Source organism: Diorhabda carinulata, chromosome 6, assembly GCF_026250575.1.
Source record: "Diorhabda carinulata isolate Delta chromosome 6, icDioCari1.1, whole genome shotgun sequence".
Classification (NCBI taxonomy): Eukaryota; Metazoa; Arthropoda; class Insecta; order Coleoptera; family Chrysomelidae; genus Diorhabda; species Diorhabda carinulata.
The window spans coordinates 10537552-10558978 of NC_079465.1; the positions used below are offsets into that span (position 1 = coordinate 10537552).

The 21427-nt window shown below is 30.7% G+C and overlaps 1 protein-coding gene across 2 annotated transcripts in view; it reads right to left on the minus strand.

Annotated features, from left to right (window-relative positions):
- Window positions 1-1235: 1235 nt before the first annotated feature.
- Window positions 1236-21427, minus strand: part of LOC130895248 (alpha-tocopherol transfer protein-like) — a 41142-nt gene continuing 20950 nt past the window's right edge. For both annotated transcript variants that reach the window (XM_057802459.1, XM_057802460.1), the window contains exons 2-6: window positions 10053-10201; window positions 6934-7093; window positions 4405-4660; window positions 3087-3300; window positions 1236-2089 (exon numbers count right to left, since the gene is read on the minus strand). In XM_057802459.1, coding sequence (XP_057658442.1) covers window positions 1938-2089; window positions 3087-3300; window positions 4405-4660; window positions 6934-7093; window positions 10053-10191 — 921 coding nt within the window. In that variant the 5' untranslated portion in view covers window positions 10192-10201 and the 3' untranslated portion in view covers window positions 1236-1937. The remainder of the gene's footprint in view (window positions 2090-3086; window positions 3301-4404; window positions 4661-6933; window positions 7094-10052; window positions 10202-21427) is intronic.

A 21427-nucleotide genomic window follows, 5' to 3' on the forward strand; every position in this document is an offset into this window, starting at 1 on the left:
CCCATACATTCAGTTTTTCGGGATATTAAGAGTGGGATTCACGTATTCAACGAGGATTGTTACGTGACCAGTATCTACAATTATGCCGATTTATGTTTCCATTAATACAAAAAGTGGCCTCGTCGCAAAATATAACATTATATAAATTGAGATCGTTTTGATTGTAACATTTTTCCATCATTAAGTCTGCAAACTCCTCACGTTTATCGTCATCTGACAAATCTTGAACCAACGTTACTTTGTATGGATAGAATTTATTATCACGTAAAATTTTCATTACGGATGTTTGCGAAATATCAAGTTCCCTGGATATCGTCTTCTAACAGGACACAAACATCTAAGATTTGTTTTCTGTTGATGCAGTTTTTCTAAGCCCTAATTTGGAGAATTTTTTTACTGAACCAGTCTCGTTAGAATTTTTGACTAATTTACTGGCAGAAGACCATGTTATGGGGTTTGGGTTAGGATATAAATTAATAAAGATATTACATGTTTCTTGATGACTTCTACGCCTATCAAATAAAATAATAAGTATAAAAGTATTTCGAAAACCGAAAAATATTTGTTTGAGCTGCTGTGTGAGACCTTGCATTGTTGTGATGGGATGATTAGCCTTATGCGATTGGTTCACCTGATTTTTCGAATATTTATGGCAAACAAATGCTGATTTACAATTCAGAATTGACCGTTCTGCTTTATTCTGATGGAATGGTGACGATATGTCCAGTTATTCTGAATAAATAGGGGACTATTTGCTTCGAACTGCAGTTGATTTTTATTTAGTTTTGGATTTATATGCATAGATAGATGATTCGACGCCTATCACGATCTTATAGATTTCTCTGGAAGCAACCCGATAGAATTTTTTCAGCATTTTTTTGCACCAATTAACACGAGCTATTTTTGAACGGTTATCAAATTTTCATGCAATATTGTATGTATGTGACTGGAACTGATGGCGTAGTATGCCTCAATCTTATAGTTTGTCAAATGAGAATCTGAATACAACTCGTATAACAACACGTTCTGAGTGCGTTGACAATTAAAAATGTCAAACTTTAAGATGGCAATGTCAGATTTGAAATAATCACATCAGTGTTGTTATATCATAAAACTTAAGTAACCACCCTCGTATTAAGTAGTTATTTTGGAAACCTAATCATAGTGGGGTTTAGAAATAAAGTACAATGAATAGAAGTGTTTGTTCAATGCTAATGGAGCAATGAGAGACAGTATGATATTTCTTCATTTATTACGAAAGTTTTATAAAATTTGTATAATTATAATCATATAATACTAGATAATAATTATAATAATGATTTAATGATTTAATTTGAAATGATTCATAATTTGGTATATCAAGTTCAAATAAATTGAAGAGATTTTCCAACGGCTGTGAACATGTTTTTTTTTTATTTTGATTCAATGGATTGCATTTGAAGAAAAAAAAATAAATTCATATAAAAGTTTCACTAAACATCATACGAAGATTATCTTACTTTTTCCAATTGTTCCGATTTCCATTTTACCTTGGTATCAGCAACAAAGCTACACTTGATTGACTTTGTTCTTCAATTTTTAGACCTAATACTACAGTTATCATCACCGTAAAAGTTATAACAACCAATGCATGACAAAATATCTATCGTATATCATTTTGAATTACAAAATTGTGTAATAGTTGAATAAACATATATGTCTAAAAATATCCATATTTCACTGATCCAAGTATAACTATATGACATAATATTATTATTGATGACGTTTTAAACCACCTTTTATAAATTTATCATGACTTCTTAAATAATGAAGATATAAATTTTGCAAATAATATAAGCGTAACCCAATGCCCCATGATAACATCAAGTAAAAAAAGGAATGTGTTTCAAGGTTTCAACAAATTTAAACCAGCATAAAAAATATTAACAAATTGAATTCTAATCAATGGTGAGTTGTTTGAAGCTACCATCTAATCCAAATAGATCATCGTAGTTAGTAGGTTTTCCTGGTCTTTTTGATTCATCCGCCTTAATATTTTCTTGAGCTTTGAACCAGGGAGTGTATTCCTTCAATTTTTCCATCCATTGATCTGAAAGTATGAAATTAAAATCAAATATTCCTTTAATATTAGGTAGCAACAAAAAACCGATAAGGTGAATTATATTATTACAAACATATAAGGTGACATACAATTTGAATATTATTTATTCATTCATTAGATATCTACAGTTATCTCAAAATTTAGTTCATTATTAGGTGAAATTATGAAAGATTGGTTTCATAATAGCTTTCATCTGCTCTGTGACGGCCTCATCAATTTTGGAAATAATGTCAAAAAAGTATCTGGTGACTAAGATATATTTCAACTACAGCTATTATAGCTATAGCTACATTTCAACATTATCACCTTTGAACTCGAAAACAAAATTAACGTTGATGCGTTAACGAAGAACCATGTTTGATGGTAGATTTAAACTTGATCCTACTGAAATGATTATACTTTGTGTTTATTATTCTGTTGAAATTATGTTAAGAAAAAAGAAAGAACAAAAAATTTTGAGCTAAACTGAACAAAAACAGTTTGATGGGTCGTCAAATAAAGCAGGATTGGGACCTCGAAGTGTGAACCTTTAAAAAAACCTTAGTAGTAGTAGGCTAACAGATCAGAAAGGGTTACAACTTTTCCCTACCCAGAATGCTATGATACTAATTGAAACAGATTCATTGTTGTTATAAAATTTTTTCACCGTATTCTATGTTTGTTAGACGCCGCTTGTTTGCTTAAAAAAATTCATTGTTTTTGATTTCATATCACTCCTTATTTATTTTATTCTATTAATTAGAAGAAAAAACTTCAATTATTAACTATTATCAAAATATTGATTCCTAGAAAATTATGAATAATGAGGAATAAAGTGATTTCAATTCTTAAGAAAGGTGAGAAATCTACGCACCTTGGTGAAAGTGTCGCGAACTTGAAAATAATGAAAGAATACTTTGAACTACAAACGTTAGGAAGTTATTCAAGGTAGCGGTTACAAATGAAATATTTTTTACTAGCTGTTATGTAATAGTATAAAACGTACCGTGAAAAACTTGTAATGGTCCAGCTGTACCTTCATATTCTTCAGGTAAAATATCTTTGGGTATAAATTTGTGTAGAGACTCAAAGTTGCTATGGACATGAATCCTTCCTCTAATCTTTTCTTTTAAAAATGGCTTGATCCAAGTGATGATTTTGTCAACCAAAGGAGAGACATTGACTACATGAACTTCTTTCAGTTTCACTGGATAGGCTTCCTGAAAAGAATTTATGTCTATCAAATATACAATGATTTAACAAAGTACGAAGCTCCTCCAAATCTCCAATTTATAAAAGCACGTCATATAGCTCTTTTATTTAGAGAGCTATAGTTTTTCATCCCTATGCATCATAAACCACAATCATGACAGAACCTTTGAAATAATTTTGAGGTTGTATCTTCCTCTTTACCTAACAGAGATACTTTGTTGATTTAGATACTAGTTTTGTTTAACCTTTTTGAAGATATTTGACGAGATGAATGCCATGATCAACCCAAAATAAAACGGTTGCAACCGATGTTTAAAGCTGCTTTTGCCATTTTAGGAGCAGGATCGTCTTTAGCAATCCACTGTTTTCTCGTTATAGAAGTATAGCGTATACGATGTACCCAACATGCTGACACCTTGCGCTTGCTTAATTTTCCAGTCAGGTAAATGACAAATACATTCTTTTGATATGCTGATAGCCTCTTCTTGCTTTATAGCTTAAATCCGACGATCAATCGTAGCATTTGGTGAACTTAAATGATAGTGCAGATTCTCGACACACAGTGTCTAGCTCTTATTTAATTTACGTAGGTGTTTTGCCTCTCAAAACAAATAATTAATGACAGCTCGATTCTAAATTTTTTACATTTTCAGGAAAATTTCTGAAGCTACTCACTTATACGATTGAGGTCGCAAACTCGCTTACTAACGAGATCTTTATTAACTACTTGTTTAATTTCGATATATTGATTTACAGTTGAGAAGGTATTTTCAACAAGTACTGCTGTGAGTTATGGGTAACAATTTTCTTGGATAATTCAGACAAACTGTGCTCAATCACAAGATGATAATTTAATTCATCGACCTCTTTTGCTCATATAATTTCTTGGCTTTTGAATAACTCCATTAAGATTTTTTGCTTAGTTATTCTTATGTGATCTACATCATTGCTTGTGTCGTATATAGTATAAAATCAGCTATTTTGTTCACTAATAATTTTTCGACAGTGTGTTAATAATATAGTATATTGGGACCACAATACATAAGATATATTTCTATTCTCCAGGTTCGTTTGTTTGAATATACCTCAAATATCAACTGAATGGTACTCACTTGAATAATAACTAAGAATTTTTTAATCAAAGCTGGATTAATTTTGGAAAAATGAGAAGCTGTAGCAACACTGGCATCCAAAATATAAACATCACCAGCTACGCCAGTTTCTTCAGCTGCAAGTCTTACGTCTCCGATCATGAGAACTACTTTCATAATATCCGCCACGTCGTAATCGTATACATCATTTTTTTTAGATCTCAATACTACCACTCTTCGTCCATTGGGTGTTAAACCTGGAAGTGGTGGTATGTGCCTGAAATAAATACATTGTATTTTCAATTTTGAAGATATTATTGATTAGATTCAATTTCTAATTTTTGCAAAGAAAACTTGCGTTGATTAGTTAAATATGAATACCTCCTTCGGAGTATATAATTGACAGATGTGTTTTTATATGTTATGAACCTATTCAAGTTTATAACTAAAATGCGTTATAGTTAGACAACAAATCTTTATAAATACTGTGTGAGGTAGAATAGGGAATTAAAAAAAAAAGATATTTATGAATCTTCGCTGGCAAGTACAATAAAATATATACATCTGATAGCACATTTTTCGCTTCTAGGTTCGCAAATAAGTACTTTCGCTTTTTACGGATAGAGAACGTTGCTTTATTTTTTGAATAACTTTTATTAGTGCTGTACTTTGCCGTTTGTCACGTGATACTGGTCACATTGACGTAACTTTAGACGCAAGTAGTGCGTGATTTCTATTAGAGCTATTAGTTGTCAGTTAATTTTAAATGGAGTGCAGAAGCGAAAATTATCGGCATATTCTACTTTTCCGTAAAGGAAAGAAAGCTGTTACAACTCATAAAGAAATATATGTAGTTTATGGTGCTGATTGCTTAACAGACCGCAGAATTGGTATAAAACAATCTGTTCTGGAGATTTTTTCCTCAAAGAGGAGCAACGTTCTGGTCGGCTTACTGGATGATCAAATCAAAGTAATTGAAGAGGTTCGTCATATAACTGTTCGAGAGGTTGCGAAGAGGCTACATGTATCGCACACAACAATTGAAAGATTCTGGTGATAAAAAATGGATCATGTATAGTAACATAGTTCTAAAACGATCATGGAGCGAACACGATAAATCAGCACCAACCACATCGAACGCTGAAAAACAACAAAAAAACTCATGCTCTCATTTAGTAGGATTACAAAGGTATTGCGTTTTTTGAACTACTTCCAACGAACTGAACGATCAATTTTGATGTCAACAATTAACAAAACTGGATGAAGCAATCAAAGAAAAACCGCGAGAATTGTCAAATCGCAAAGGTGTGTTCCACCATGATAATGCAAGGCCTCACTCGTCTTTGGCAACCTAAGGGAAACATTTGGAGCTTGGCTGGGAAGTGATGCCACATCCCTCTGATTATCATTTATTTCAAAGTTTGCAAAATTCTTTGAATGGTCACACTTTCACAAATGACGATGACCTTCAATCGCCCCTGGTTTATTTTTTGGCTGAAGAGGACCAGAAATTTTCATAAGCGCCGAATCATGAAGCGGAAAGAAAGTTGGCAAAAGGTCATTGAGCAAAATATACACATAATTGATCAAAAACTATTGTTTACTTTATACTACAAAAATGAAATTATTTTGTCGCCAACCCAAATTATGCTCCGGTTTTGTCGGCATATTTTTTTTAATTCCCATTAAGGTCTTCAAGTAAGAACTTCCGAAGCTTTAATAAAACCTAGGTCGCCAACATAACCTGCGTATCATATAGAAGAAATGTTTTATCTTGGTAACTGATTGAGATCTGGATCATTTAGAATCCAACTAAAATTTTTATCAAAAAGCGAGAAGGTTTATTTGTGGATGAAAGGAATATGTCAACTTTGAAATTGTCACATGTGGGACGTTATCAATCCAAATAAGATTTTAGAGTGCCCCACGCCTTATTAATTAACTGGTATGGAATTTAGGCTGTCGATACTAAAAACATCTCAATTGTCAAGACTCACGGATCAGAATAGTGTTGAAAGTCAGACAGTCTGTTTCAAATAGCAAGTGCGACAGAAGATTTCACAAAACTTCATTAACACTAGATGCCGCGGAAATGATAGATGACTGAAGAAATATCATCTCCACCTGTTTTCACTAGTATCGAAGAAATGAAAAGCTTCGTATCATGCTATAGCTGACGCACCGTTTATATGTGATTCAAAAGTTAGGGACCCAGCCCAACTAACGATAACCTCTTAGTTTCAAATAAGAGGAAACTAGAAATTTTATATGGAATTAAAATTAAGTCACTGTTACCTTTAAAGGTTTCAGATGTTTTATACGAGTAATGAAAACATTACTCGAGCAATTGATGAGTTCTTATGTTTTATAAAATAGGTAATTGTACTTTGCGCGATTTGGTTTTATGCTGGTATACATTCAAGGTAAGTTTTTTACTGAGCAGTGGGCTGGAAAATGTAAGTTTGAAAATTTAAGATGCAACTATTGGTTATAATTCGCACTAACCAAACGGTTGAAAAAGTAACAAATAATAGCTCATCCTCAACTTACCCTAGTTCTCTAACCAATTTTAATTCTGGATTCGAAATGTCTCTATTGGAAAATATTTCTGGACATGCTGTTCTCATCGTGAAATACATGTCTAACTTCCTTTTGCATTTTTCTAGAGAAAACTTACAGCCTCTCAAGAAGGTCATCATACGACTTTCGTCTATAACAGAAATCACAATATCATAGTATACATAGTTGTTGTGGAAAATAGATCTATTATTATTTGTAAAGTGGATTCATGAAAATATCCATCACCTTTTTTCAGTAATATAGCATTCTTTATCCACGAAATATTGAAAGTCCTCACTTATCATGCTTTGATTGACAAGTAGTATGGAAATCGTGCTGACCAAAAGATTAGACGAAACAGGTAACAAAAGGTACTTGGAAAAAAAAGTAGACAATCATTGGTGATACTAACTATAAAAAATCGCTTTTACACATTTTATCATCAATTAAATGATAATTTTGAGAAAAAACAAGAATATTCACTGTCACATTTTAGTCAATGATGCGCCTGATTTACGGTTTTACATAAACTCGATATTACTTCTCGACTCGACGATAAATTTTAAAACAGATTGTTATCACACACGGTGATACTTGCGTTATCAATGTTTTTCACACTTTCATCAACAAAGAAATAAAAAATTTACTATTCAATTACTATTCTCAAATTTATTATATTTCTCTTGTATATCGATGTAATCTAGATATGGAATCTAGTAACCATCTCTAGTTTTATTTTTTTCTTGTCAAAATATTCTTAAGTCAAGAGAAATTTCGCAATCAAAATATTTATATTTATAAAAGCTCTTCTTCTTCTTTGAATATGTAAGCTTTCTCTTTTTGCATAGAAATAAATGAGCAAAAATTTTCAGTGAAAATTCATCGTTCAAGATCACTGGTCTAAATATTTGATTTCACTACAAGCTTCACAGATTTTCTAGACCCTTAGCTTCAATCTTATTTACTTCTTTCGGTCCATTGCTTCTCCTCTCCACTTGATCGTTCCTACCTCATGTCATAGACACTTTTTCTTTGAGCGTCCTTATTTTCTTTTCCCACCTTCTCCTCCTTCCAGTATCTTCCCCACAATTCTTTGGTGTAGCATTATGGCAAAGTGTTCTAACCATTCTGCTCTTTATGCTCTGAAAATTTGTGTTATTCTGAAATTCTGTATATCAAGATTATATTTGTATTTATATTTTTCTTCCTGATGATTCAAGAATATTCTCATCTTTGATATCATCGACAAACCATTCGATACTCTATATGAAAATTGGTCACTATATCCAGATTGGGGTGAGATTTTTTTCAATTGAGTTAAGTTCAGATGAATTTTTGAAAATCCTGTGTCATCTTGACTCTTTTGAAGTGGTTATCTTGATCCAAACTAGTTACTATCATAAAACATGCATGTTCATAGAGATGATCGACCCGATTTTATATAAGTACTGTGGTGTTAAAAATTCAGCAAATGTCTTTGAACAGTCCTTGAAAGATTTTTTATTCTTAGTTTTTCTGATTCTCTGTTTCCTCATCTCATTTTCTCCTATATTTGTAGATGTTACGGTTACTCCTTGATAATTAAATTGATTCACTTCTTACATTATTTTCCACTTGCCATCTATTTAGTGTAGTGCTTTCATCTGCATCCTCATGTATTTTGTGTCCTCTCCATTTAATTGTAACGTAATTTCGATGCTTTACCAGCAAATTGTGTAATCGACGTATACGCAATATGTTTTATGGTAAAAGATTGAACATGATTTTTCACTATAAATTCTTTAATTTTTCGAGTGATCCTACTTTTTCAAGTACTTTATATAGCTTTTGACTATGTTTTGGGTAGTAATCCTGTTTAAAATCAATGAAAGAAGATGTAATCCCACGGACCAAATAAAAATTGCTTAAGATTAGAGCACACTAAAGTGACATACTCATATCTATTTAGCCGAGAAAATTCGCCAATATGTGAATCTTGTATTGAGAATCTAAACGTGAAACACTTCTCAAACAATATAATTTCTCTTCTAAACAATAATTGTAATACCGCAAACTTAATCAAATATCTAAAAGACACTCAATTGTATCACAAATTGCCATGTCGCTAATAAACTTCGTAGTTGATTCGACAATAAATTTGAAAAAAATAGATGACGACCTACTTTTATTTGTAACTGTTGTTCTGTACCAGTTTAAGCATAAATATATTTGATTTTCATCATCTGTTGATCGCCTTATTCTTAAGCCTTTTTGGTATTCCCCTACTATGTAGTATTCATACTACCTTAAGCTATTTCGTATTACTTGGCTCTTATTGTATAGGCCTTACCTAGTAATGCTATACCCCTACGATTTTTGCACATGATTTTATCTCATTTTTTATCAATAGGGTCTATTAAATTATTTCTCCATATATCTGGTACTTTCTTCTCTTATCATTACCCGTGTGGCACGTTCTATATATCCTTTTTGTAATATTTCTGCATCATATTTTATTATTTCTGTATTTACTCAGGTACTTTTATTGTGTGTTTATAATTGTGTATTTTTTAGTCTGCAGATGTGTTTTATAATTATTCTCTTCGTACTCTCTCTTGTTTGATTTTCAATTTTATTGACGGCTGCTTTGTTTTCATAATCAAACCATTCGATACTTAACACGAAAAAATGTATGAAAATTGGTCACTATATCGATATTGGTGTGAGATTTTTCTAATTTAGTTAAATTGAGATGAATTTTAGAAAGTCCTGTCTTATCTTGCCTGTTGTAAAGTGGTTATCTTGATTAAAAACTAGTTACTATTAAAAACTTCCATGTTCATAGAGAAAATCCACACACAATCAACTTTGTGCGACACATAGAAATGTGAGAACCATCAAATTATGCCTAATAAGTAAATCTCTTCAATTTCATATTTCTTAGACCTTTTGATATATTAATGCATCTAAATGTTCTTAATTTTGAGTCTCTTTATCAAAATATGATAACACTTAAAGAAAAGCCAAAATGTTAAAATTTATCTTCCAGAAATTATTAAAAAAACTAATTTTAAAATTGAAGAGACTTAAAATCAAGAACATTAAGATGCATTAATAAATAAATTTATTACCCCAGGTGTCAGGTAAATGAGGTTGCTTCTTCAACCATTGCTTGATATGCTCTAAATCGGATTCTCTTGTATTAATATCTTCATTTAACTCTTTCCTGATGTTGATTTGGAGTTCGGGACTAGGTTGAACAAGAGTCATCTTTATTTATCTGAAAAAAATAAATATAGTCATTATACGTTCATTAGAATCCACTGGGTTATTGAAAAATATGCAAATTTTATTTTAGATTTACGTGTTCCTTGAGTTTGAATGCTCATTTCAGTACATATATTTTGTTGATGACTATCTCAAACATTGGAATCATAGAAATAAAAATAGAAATAATGTGATAATTATATAGGTATTTGTATTATACGAATTTACGGTATATCCATGAATTTCAACAAGCTCATTGGGCCCAACAATTTTTCGCATATTTATGCATGTTATTAAATTAGATATGGTTAAACCAGAAAGGACAGATTCTAATAAATGATATATCTGCAATAGTTGCATTGTCTTGTGCTTCAATGTATCGGAAAGCTTCAAAATTTTTGAAGCTTTCTTATGAGAAATAATGATTTCTTTTCCAATGGGCTAGTTCTCGGTATTAAGTCTCGTCTTCAGTATTGTTAAGGTAAGTAATAATTTCTTCAGCAGTTAAGTCCTGGTCATTCAAACATCGGCCCAAATTTTATCCACAATTTACTAAAAATCCTCGTAAAATTTCATCTCATAAAGTCCAGTATCTATCAATTCCACAGAGAATCTTTAGATGTTGGATAACTCCCACTATTTATTTAATCAAAAATTGCGAAGGAGTTTTTCGACAACTCCTCTTAATATTTTCAATCACCTCTCAGTCCACTGGCTGGATAAGGAAAGTAACATTTCGTGGTTAATATATCACACTGATTCCATTTTGCTTCTAATAGGAGTGATGATGCGTTGTTCAATAGTGGCCTTCCAAAGAAGTTTTTGTTGTGCAGAAAACGTTTCACCAACGACATAAATTCCTTTTTGAACCAGTGAAAGAAAATTTGAGTTGTCATTCATGAACTCTTCTGGGAACGTTATTTTACTAGAAAAATCAAATTTTTGAATGCTCTGTTGCAATAATAGCGACAAAAAACCTTTTTTTGTAGCCTTAAATCCGACAGCATTGTCCGAGAAACTCGTGTTTCTTGACATCAATCCAAAATTGAAGCCTATTTCGTTACAGTCTTACATTTGTTCAGTAGATGAATAATCAATTTTGAGACTATTCCATTGGGTCGGCGAAAAGTTTCTGAATATGAATGCTGATATATCCATTCCGTTTCGATCACCGATCTAGCCATCCTAGACTTCCTGCTTAATTTTAATCTCCTCTTCTTGACTTGTTCAGATATTGAGCTTCCCCTTTCAGAACAGGCTCACTGTTATATAATCCTTTCTCGCATACTTTACCTGGCTTGATGGTGCTAGTTCCTGCATTGCCGGTTATTTTTGAGCATGATTTTTCACCATTTTAACAAATATTGACCTTTCAGTATTTAAATTTTTACAAACACTTCAATTATTGTTCTGTATCACCTATTTTGGAAGTCTCTACCTTCTTATCCGAATATTGAATATTTCGTTTTCGCTCGGCTTTCTGTCTAACTTAATTTCATGTAAACTGTTCTATTTTAGTCGAAGACGTTTAATTATTGTATTTGCTTGAAGGTGGAAAGGTTGGAGACCTGGCCTCTTATCTACAAATATGATGAAAGAAAAAATCACCTTAGTTACCGCTAGTATTTTTAGGTGCTAAATATAGCACTAGCAGGAAGATAGCGTTCAGAACTAGTCAATCTGCTTCATAATTCATTGTCAAAATCAAATCAAAATGCATTAATTCGACATTCCAATATACACCTAGTATATAACAGATACAAAGGCTGGGTTTTCTAAAATAGTACAAGAATTTTAGCGAGTTCTTTATTCCCACTTTTTCTATTCCTTCCGCTCAGCCTCACCTACTGTCAGTAGAATACTGGACGTGACTTCTAAACGTCAACTAAACAGTTAAAAAAACAACAGAAAGGAAAAGTGTTGCCCGTGTTGATCAAAGAAAACGAAATCTAGTCTTGCAAGGGTTACGGCCAATATCTTTGTAGCATTGTTCTTTTATTTGTCCAGATAGTTACAACATTGATGATAGTGATTATGATGAAGATAGAGAAAAAGAAAGTTAATTCTTTATCGTTCAAATACCGAGCACGATATGCTTCTCCGTATTCAAATTCACGATTTTTGTTCTGATTTATGATTATACATATCACATATATGATATTCTATTAAGTTATATTTGTTTGAATCAAATTTTCTTTGACTTTCTATCTTACTTTTACTAGTATAAATTTCAATAGTGAACTAAGTAGCCTTACGCATTTGTGTTACGAGAATTGGTGTCAATTTCATGCTAAAACATTTGATTTGAAATGAATGAGTAATTCATATTCCAAAGAAAATGTTCCATTCTCGAGTTTTTTCCAATCAATAGTGTTAAAATTCATAGTTCTCAGGAGAACAAATTTTTGGAGAGTCTTATAAAATTCAATTTCTCATATTTTTTACATTTCTCAATTAACTTTATGGACTTTAAACAAATAAAGTTCTTTATTTCACACATTTTTCACCAAAAATTTGAAAATAGTGTTGATTTTTGAACATTCAAACGATGCATGTATTTGAATTTTAATTAAGATTGATATTATAAGTACGAGTGTTTGTGATGGAGTCCAAATGCTTAGCAAGACTCCTCAAAATTTATTGAAACTCTCTGCAAACAGAATAAAAAATTTGGTAACTACGAAATCAAAAGGAAAGTATAATACCGTATAAAAAAATTTAATGGATTTGAAGTCGACGCAAAGATACACTTCTTTTTCTAAAAATTGGTTACTTATCTATTTTCATGAATAATCAAAATGTACAAATCGTTCTAGGTCCAGTTTTTCTATTCGATGCTGGAAAGTGCCTTGAATATCCGGCTTTTCGGAAACTACAACCCAGGTTAAGATATATCACCTATCAGCTGATTTTGGATCCTAAACCAGAATGAGATTTAGATCACACTTTCCGAACGTCGCACTCAATTTTCGGTTGAAATTCCAAATTTAGAATATGATTTATAAGAACAAGAACTGATTCTATTACTTTTTGTGCGCTTATTCTCCTGTGATATTTATTTAGTTGTATAATAGATGCTAGATGTTTAATAATTGTTATTGAGCAGTTGTCAACGATTTACTTCCTCAACGAGATTTTGCACTGAAGTTTAATACTAAAAAGCTATTTTGATACTGAAATAATCTAATGTATAAAAAACGTAAGCCTCAGTAACTTATCAACGACGCTACTCACGCTACACTTATTGGTAGGCAGCCATTTATGGGAAATTAAAAATTTTTAAAATTCAGAAAACCAGTGAGTGATCGTATTCAGCCTGATCAATCGATCATTTTTCGAACAACAATAAACGTGATTCGGGTTAGTTTCCGAACACTGCAATCATGATTGAGTTAACCCGTTCTTAGTACCAATAAATCCTCATAATATACAAATACTCGGTCGAAGACTATTGTTTAATAAAGCTAAGGCTTTGACGCCGAAGGAACTGAATACCTCAGTGAATAATAGAAAATAGAATTTTAAGATATATCATATAGTGTTTTGCTCTTGATTTTAATGGATGCTTGCCTCACAAAAAAGTGACATAAAATTTTTTGTATTCAAATTACTAAAATGGTAGATGCATCATAAATAGGTTGGCTACTATAAGCAAATAAATTGCTATGTTTATAGAACTGGATTGTTTTGAACTTTAGACGTCGATTATCAACAAGAATTATTGTTAAGTAGGGTGGCGATATTACAACCATTAAAAAATTTGGACCACCGAAAACTGTAATCGCCAAAAGTTACTCAACATGCAAAGTGTTAAAAATTTTACAAGTACCACAAGAGATACTACTTATTTCATGATTGGTATATAAAAACCACTTGTAACTTTTGATAACCACTAGAATAGTTGTTTTGACAAAAATTAATAATATATTGTGTTTTCTTCTTTTCACAGTCTTAGATAAAGTATAGTATTCTGTTCGCGAGTAATAGCGTTCAGTCGACGTGCATCAATGTAAAACAAAATATAATATTTTTCATTAGTTTACAAAAATTTCATGTTCATTTTTTTGTTACTTTTCCGGACGTCTTTCTTTCCCTCGTAATAAATCAATATACTACTATTATCAAGGAGATTTGTAAAATTATAGTGTACTACTCATAATAGATTTTATTTTGTGTTGATTGAAAAAATTAGTATTCTTATATGAATAAGTTATGTAAACTAACGTGTCAGACCATTGAAAATCCTACTATTCAAATGAATAAATGATTTGTTTATTTCACTGAAATTGGCATTTAACTGCCAAGGTTATCATAGAAGAGAAATTCTATATAATATAGTCTATGTAATTTGGAACAATTTCGATGTAATTTTTGAGGAGATCCCAATATCTATCTAACAGATAATACATCAAATGATGTATGAAAGAAATGTGAAATACTAAGCGGAAAGAAGGATAATCTCTTTGTTGTTCAATATCGTTTTTAATAGAAAGTATATTATATAATACGAGTCTATAAATATATGGTGATTTAAGTAACTTTTACTAACTATGTCACTTCTTGACTCATTCAAACAAACAATAATTTGATTCATAGAATTATCTATTTGAATGTCCATTTATAAAATAACATTTCGAGCGTCTGTAATGTTTTTTAATTTTTTTATTTCTGGTCCAATTATCTATTTTCAAGAAATTCCTCTTCTATATTTTAAAGTACATCCTATTTTCTGTCAGTTTTTGATTAAACTAAGGCAGTTGAGAAATTATTATAGTTATTTTGTTCATTCGAAAATCAATTTTCTACTTATGTGACTTTATATTTTCGTATTTAAGAGCTTCTGCAATTTTACTTTTATTGAAATGAATGTAATTAAATTTTTGCTTCTAAAACATTTAAATCAGATTTATTCATTATCATCTGTACCTCCGAGCCAAAGTATGTTCCAATTATTTATTTTCAAGAAATTTTTCAAGAAATATTTTTGAAAAAAAATTTATTATCTTTATTTTATTAAGTCAGTTGTAAACATATTGCTACGAAGAAGCTCGCGAAATAGATTCTTATGCCGGCCCTGTCCAGCTACAATGGAATTTTAAAGTCGGCGAATTCGCGTGACGCCTTTAATCTGTTTTTTCATAAATAGCGGACGTACCTTTGATGATATTTTATTAAAGAAGGGGGTTTGTTAGAGTCTTTCTTCTAAATAATTTCTGGGAAAGTCGATTTATTTATTTCTTCTATTTCTTTAAATTCCAGAACTTTGTAGAATTCTATTAATGGTATATTAATAAATTTAAATATCTTTCCCAGATCTTTTAATATATTAATGCATCTAAATGTTCTTGATTTTGAGTCTCTTTTTCTCTGTTTTAAAATATTTTTATAAAGAAGAAAAGAAGTCGAAACGTCAAATTTTATCTTCCAAAAATTATTAAAAAAAATTAATTTTAAAACAGAAGTGACCTAAAATCAAGAACATTTAGACGCATTAAATAAGTTTATGTAACACATTTTAGTTAGGTTTAAATAAATAGTCCAAGTGAAAAGAACGAATTAGTAAAACTGATCGCAGAAATGGTTTAATCGAAATAAATGAGTAAGTGTAAGTATTTTATAGTGTGTAAATAAATTCACGCCACGAATAGAAAGAGTGTAAATAAACACGAAAAATGTTACAACATTGTTCGAAGTTTTTTTAACTACGTGACTTGGCATAGTCTATGTCGGAATTTTTTTTTTAATTATAAACTTGACTTATGTCAAGTCAACTTATCATTTAGAATACATATATAAGTATAATGTTTTATTATATAATTATAATTATTATTATATTATTATAATTATAATTATTATTGTATTATCATAATTATAATTAATATATAATATTTCAGAAAAGTACTTTGTCATCCAGTATTATGGAACCGGCGACATATTGATAAATGCTTTACGCAGTGAAAAATGTCCAAATACTGCAATGAACGAAAGAAATCACAGAAGCTTATGATGAAACTGATGCTGAAATTTTAGTATTAGAACGACTTGAAGCAAGACGGCAGTATTTCAAAAAAGTGAATGTATGATGTGCTGTATCATATGAGGAATAATTGTAATTTTCTTCATTGAAGGAATGTTGAATCAATTTACATATTACTTATTAACAATATTTGCAAAGATAAATTGATAAACTTCTTTCAAATATTCGCCAATCATTTCTCACAGCATGCTGCTATGTTCAATTCACAAATTGGCTAAATAATCAATTCGAAGAAAGATGGTTTGAGAGAATGAGTGTGACATATTAATTTGCTAAATCCACAAACATTTTATAATTGGATTTTTTGTATAGGTATGGAAAGAGTAAAATAGAAAATTTATCAAGATCACATTTCGTATTGCAGTGAAATATTATAGAAAAAGAATAATTCGCACAATTGGGTGAACTATTTGAAGTATAGGCAGATTTTGGACAATTGAAAACGAATTGTAAAATGTGCAGATATAGGAGATTAGAGAAATCTAACATTAAATCTGATGTGTTTTTTTTTGTGATCATCAATTAGGGTTAAACCAGTAGGAATAAGCCAAGTGTGAATTTATTAGAATAATAAAAATTGGAAACTATAGTTGATTTCGAAATTTGGTATATGTTGATTATAAACAACTTTCCCAATAACTTTTAATATTTTTCACATAAAAAAACACTACAATTTACAGAAAGATAGGTTTTCCGGAAAATTTCCGAAGCAAACTTATGTTTCATAACTTAAATTATATTATAAATTGTTTTTTGTTATGCAGGGCCAAATAAAGCAAGTTTATTCCAAAGCAAAAACAATCAAAATAATATCAAAATGGGTTTAACTCATTGTTTCATCGTCAGTTAGTATGGCTTTCTGAACGACTATATTTATGTTTAACGATAGCTTCGTTCACACATAGTTGTATAATTCATTTTCGGAGAAGACTTCAGAGAATTCACTTGTGTTAATGCAAAGACATGAATAACTCTAAATAGCTCTTGAAGGGTGAAGGTTACAAAATTTCCGTACTGAACTATCTAAAAATATAAGAGAAATCACAAATATTCCATAAATGGGTATGGAGAATTTTCAACCTAATTTACCTATTATTAGGAAGAATTTACAAAAATTCACGATCATTATTATCAATGACATTTCATATTTTATAATTGGCAAAAACAACGAGCAATACTTTTACTTTCTAACAAAATTAGTTAAGCGTAGCCGTTAGCAAGTAGGGCAATTTGTTAGATAACGTTAACAGCGGCACGAAGTGTAAGCTAGTGAAGAGAACTTGAATTTATTCTACTGTGACGTATCTTGAGAGAAATGGACCAAATTGACGGGCAGTGCATGACAAATACTTTTTCTACTTTCTACATTCTTTAGTGATGCTTGATTTACGACCAACAATCTAATTTTGATGAAAAAACTTATCATTTAAAACCAAGGTATATAAGAAAAATACTACAATAGAAAGAATTAGAACCATGAACTTTGTATGAAAAAAGTTGATTTAACTAAAATATAATAAAGCCACATAATTCTCTATTTTTCGAAACAATGTGTTTCCATTTTTGGCTTAAAATGTCAAGAACTAATCTAGTAACGAATCAGTGTAATACGAAGAATTCCAAGAAATACACAAATTAATTTAAATAAGATAAAAATGGAACACGCATACATTGCTTTAACGCTGAGACACCGCGAACTCAGTGATGTTACCAAAATTTTTTAAAGGTAAATTTTAGAAAAACTAATTTTATCAACTTAGTTTATTTGAAACAATTACATCACATTACATACAAATAGATGTTGATGATAAAAATGCTGAAAAGTATCTTGTGAAAATGATATATAAATATGAAGGGAACTAAAGGGAACTAAATATGGTTATAATGGTTGGATTTTAAAAGTTAATATATCTCTTTTAACATCAATATATACATGAAACACCCAAACGTTATTGTGTTACTAACTTCATTTAATTTTTAACTATGTGATCTCACATTACAACAATTTTCAATTTCCCAGTGTATTAAAATCTATCTACACAACCCAAACAATGTGAGGTACATATTAAGTGATAGGTATGACCATTCAAAAGACAAGACATCCATCTGTTTTAAAGTAAGTCTACAACTACAGTATTGACTTTTTTGACATTGGACGTTTTCATAAATTCTTAGCACTAAATAAAGAAACGTCGTTTATTCACTATAATTTTTATGAACGCAATTGGATGCACTGTTGGTTCTTCTGTATGTTTTCCACGTACTTTTTTATTTCTTCTCCAACATACGTACGATTGACTTACATCCTGGTGAATCACTTCATTGGTAATAAACAATGAGACTCTGAGAATCATTCTTAGGATTTCGGGATGAAATACCTGTAAGGTATGTATGTGGTTTTAAGATGGCTTTGTAAATGAGTATTTTATTTCCAATTGAGAATTCTGCTTTTTTATTTAGTAGTCAGTACATGCTCCTCAACTTGTAGCCCTATTATTTTATTTTTTTGGAAAATATCTGTTTCCACTAATTCAATTTCTTGACCATATGCATACCCAGATATTAGACTCCGTTACCTTTATCATATTGTGAGTTACTCTCTTTCACAATGAATTTCAATCTCATTCAATAGTAGATTTTTGTTTTGATTATTAGGAAGCAATAGTTTCTATATGACCAAGTTTACTTTACATATTTGTACCTATATGTGTCATATATAAGGGGGCTGTTTTTTTCAACCTCCAAACGTTTCTTGCAGACACTACGCGGGCAGAAGAAAGCGGGCATGCGCTTTAGGTGACTGCGAAGCTCTCGCACTACACACTCCGCCATTGTTAACATTCAGGCGTCAGTCGGCGTTGTGCTACAGCCACGTAAACATGTCCGCCATTATTGAAGCCTCCGTCAAGTGGAATTCGTTTTCTACAGGTTTAAAGCAATAGTGCTGCAGAAATCCATCAGAGAATGAGTCGTGTGTATGGGAAAAACTTCATGAGTGATGGTGTTGTGCGTGAATGGTGTCTAAAGTTTAAAGATAGCCGTAATGATGTGCATGTTGAAGGGGTTCAAGGAAACAAATCTGTCGTTTCAGATGACCTGGTTCAACGAGTTGACAAAATGGTTAAAGAAAACAGCACATTTCCAGAAGTTTCTAGATCTGTTTTGTATTGTTACTGAACGGTTAGGTTACAACCAACTTTCTTTGAAGAGGGTATTGAAAAGCTTGTGCACAGATATGAAAAATGTCTCAACCTCTTCGGTGATTATGTTGAAAAGTAAACGTAAGTGTACCAAAATTTTGGTAATCAAATTATTGTTTTATATGATCATGTCCTTTATTTATAGCCTATCGGAGGTGGAAATAAAAACGGCCCTCGTATTTCTCCAATTTCGTCATCATCAACATCTATTATTTGAATCATTCTTAAATGCCAATCGTAGCAAGGTGTACGCCGAAAATTTAAGATTTCATTCTACAGTGCATTTTTAATAAACTGTAGATTAAAAAAAAAGACTACAAGTAGTTTAAAACATAAAATTTTTGTTTTTAAGGGAAATTGACCTTTTTATTTATGCACTTTATCAAATTCGATCTGCAATACTATTATAAGCCATATTCATAAAATTGATTTATTTTACAAAAAATTGTCATGGAATTTGATAAATTAAGTTTATTTGATTAAAAATGCAATGCAATGTGAGAAAAATGCTACATATAATATCACACTAATCAATTCAGGCAATATTATCAAATGTTTATTTATTTAACATGTTGTCATCAAATATGAGAAAGTATGCGAAACTTCAGTCAATAAGTTCATTGAAAGTGAAAATTTCGAAAGATGAGTTCATTTAAAGAACAAATAAACTAACAGAATACATTGAATAACTTGTAAAGCCTTGATTTCACTAATTTATCAATAGTAGACAATCAATTTATAGCTTTTGAGTATAGGCATCGCCTCAACTAATAGGGTATTGACCTTTTTTGGAATGTCCCTATTCCTTATTCTTTTGTCTCCTCTCATATTTCTCGATCTTCAGCCTCTTGTAACGATACGTGAAGAGTTAGTGTGTGACTTGTTTGATTTGATCAGATAATTTGAATAAGGGCTCGCCTTATACTTTTTCTATCACTATAAGCTTTGTGTCCAAAATATTGCAACACTTTCTTCAAGCATGATGACTACATTTAACTCTTCAAGTATCGACTGAGTAGTCAGTCCAGGGAATTCCAAACAATCTTGTGACGTACCACATTTCTAAAGAATCGATATATTTGCGCTTAGGATACCAAAGTTCATTGTAAGGATAATAACATAGAGAATATCAAATCCTTCTGAAGGATTCTACACACACACAAAAGTTACAGGATTATCCATACAAAATAATGAAGTGAATTAGATTTATGAAGAAATGAAAGATCGAAAAAAAAAGGAAGATACTATGATGATATCGGCCACATGACAGAAGTCAAGCACGCCGTTCACGTGATAATTGAGGCAATCCAATCTAGTCAAACTTTATAAAATGAAATTATGATAATAGAAATTGTTTAATCAAAAATGCAATAACTCTAAAAATAATTACTATGGGTAGATTGATGAAGATACTTAAGTAATAATTCATATCTCCAAACAATTCTGTAATTAAAATAAAAAAACAAGAACGAAGTGGGTTGAACTAATTGAAATTTTATTATTATCACAATGAATTTCCAAAGAACATTAAATTTATATGGCGTAAACCTACTCGTAATTTTATGTCGTAAGTGATAGAAACTTTGATATGATTTCCCTGTTACCAATCATTTTATAATAAAATACGAACATATATGAATAATAAAGATATTAATCAAATATAGAGCTAAATCGTAGGTAGTCACTTGGTTAATCATACAAATCTCAAACTATATTAGTGCAAACCACAACCGTTGCATGCATGATATACGGGGAGAAACTGTTATTTGGAATATATATATGTATATATATATATATATATATATATATATATATATATATATATATATATTTATATATATATATATATATATATATATATATATATATACATATATATATATATATACATATATAACGATTCATTTAACAAATTTTTGGTCTCGTCATTATTAATTAGTATTAGGGAATTGAAAGAAAAGGCCCGTCGTGCCCCATTCAAAACTACCTACACACTAGGCAA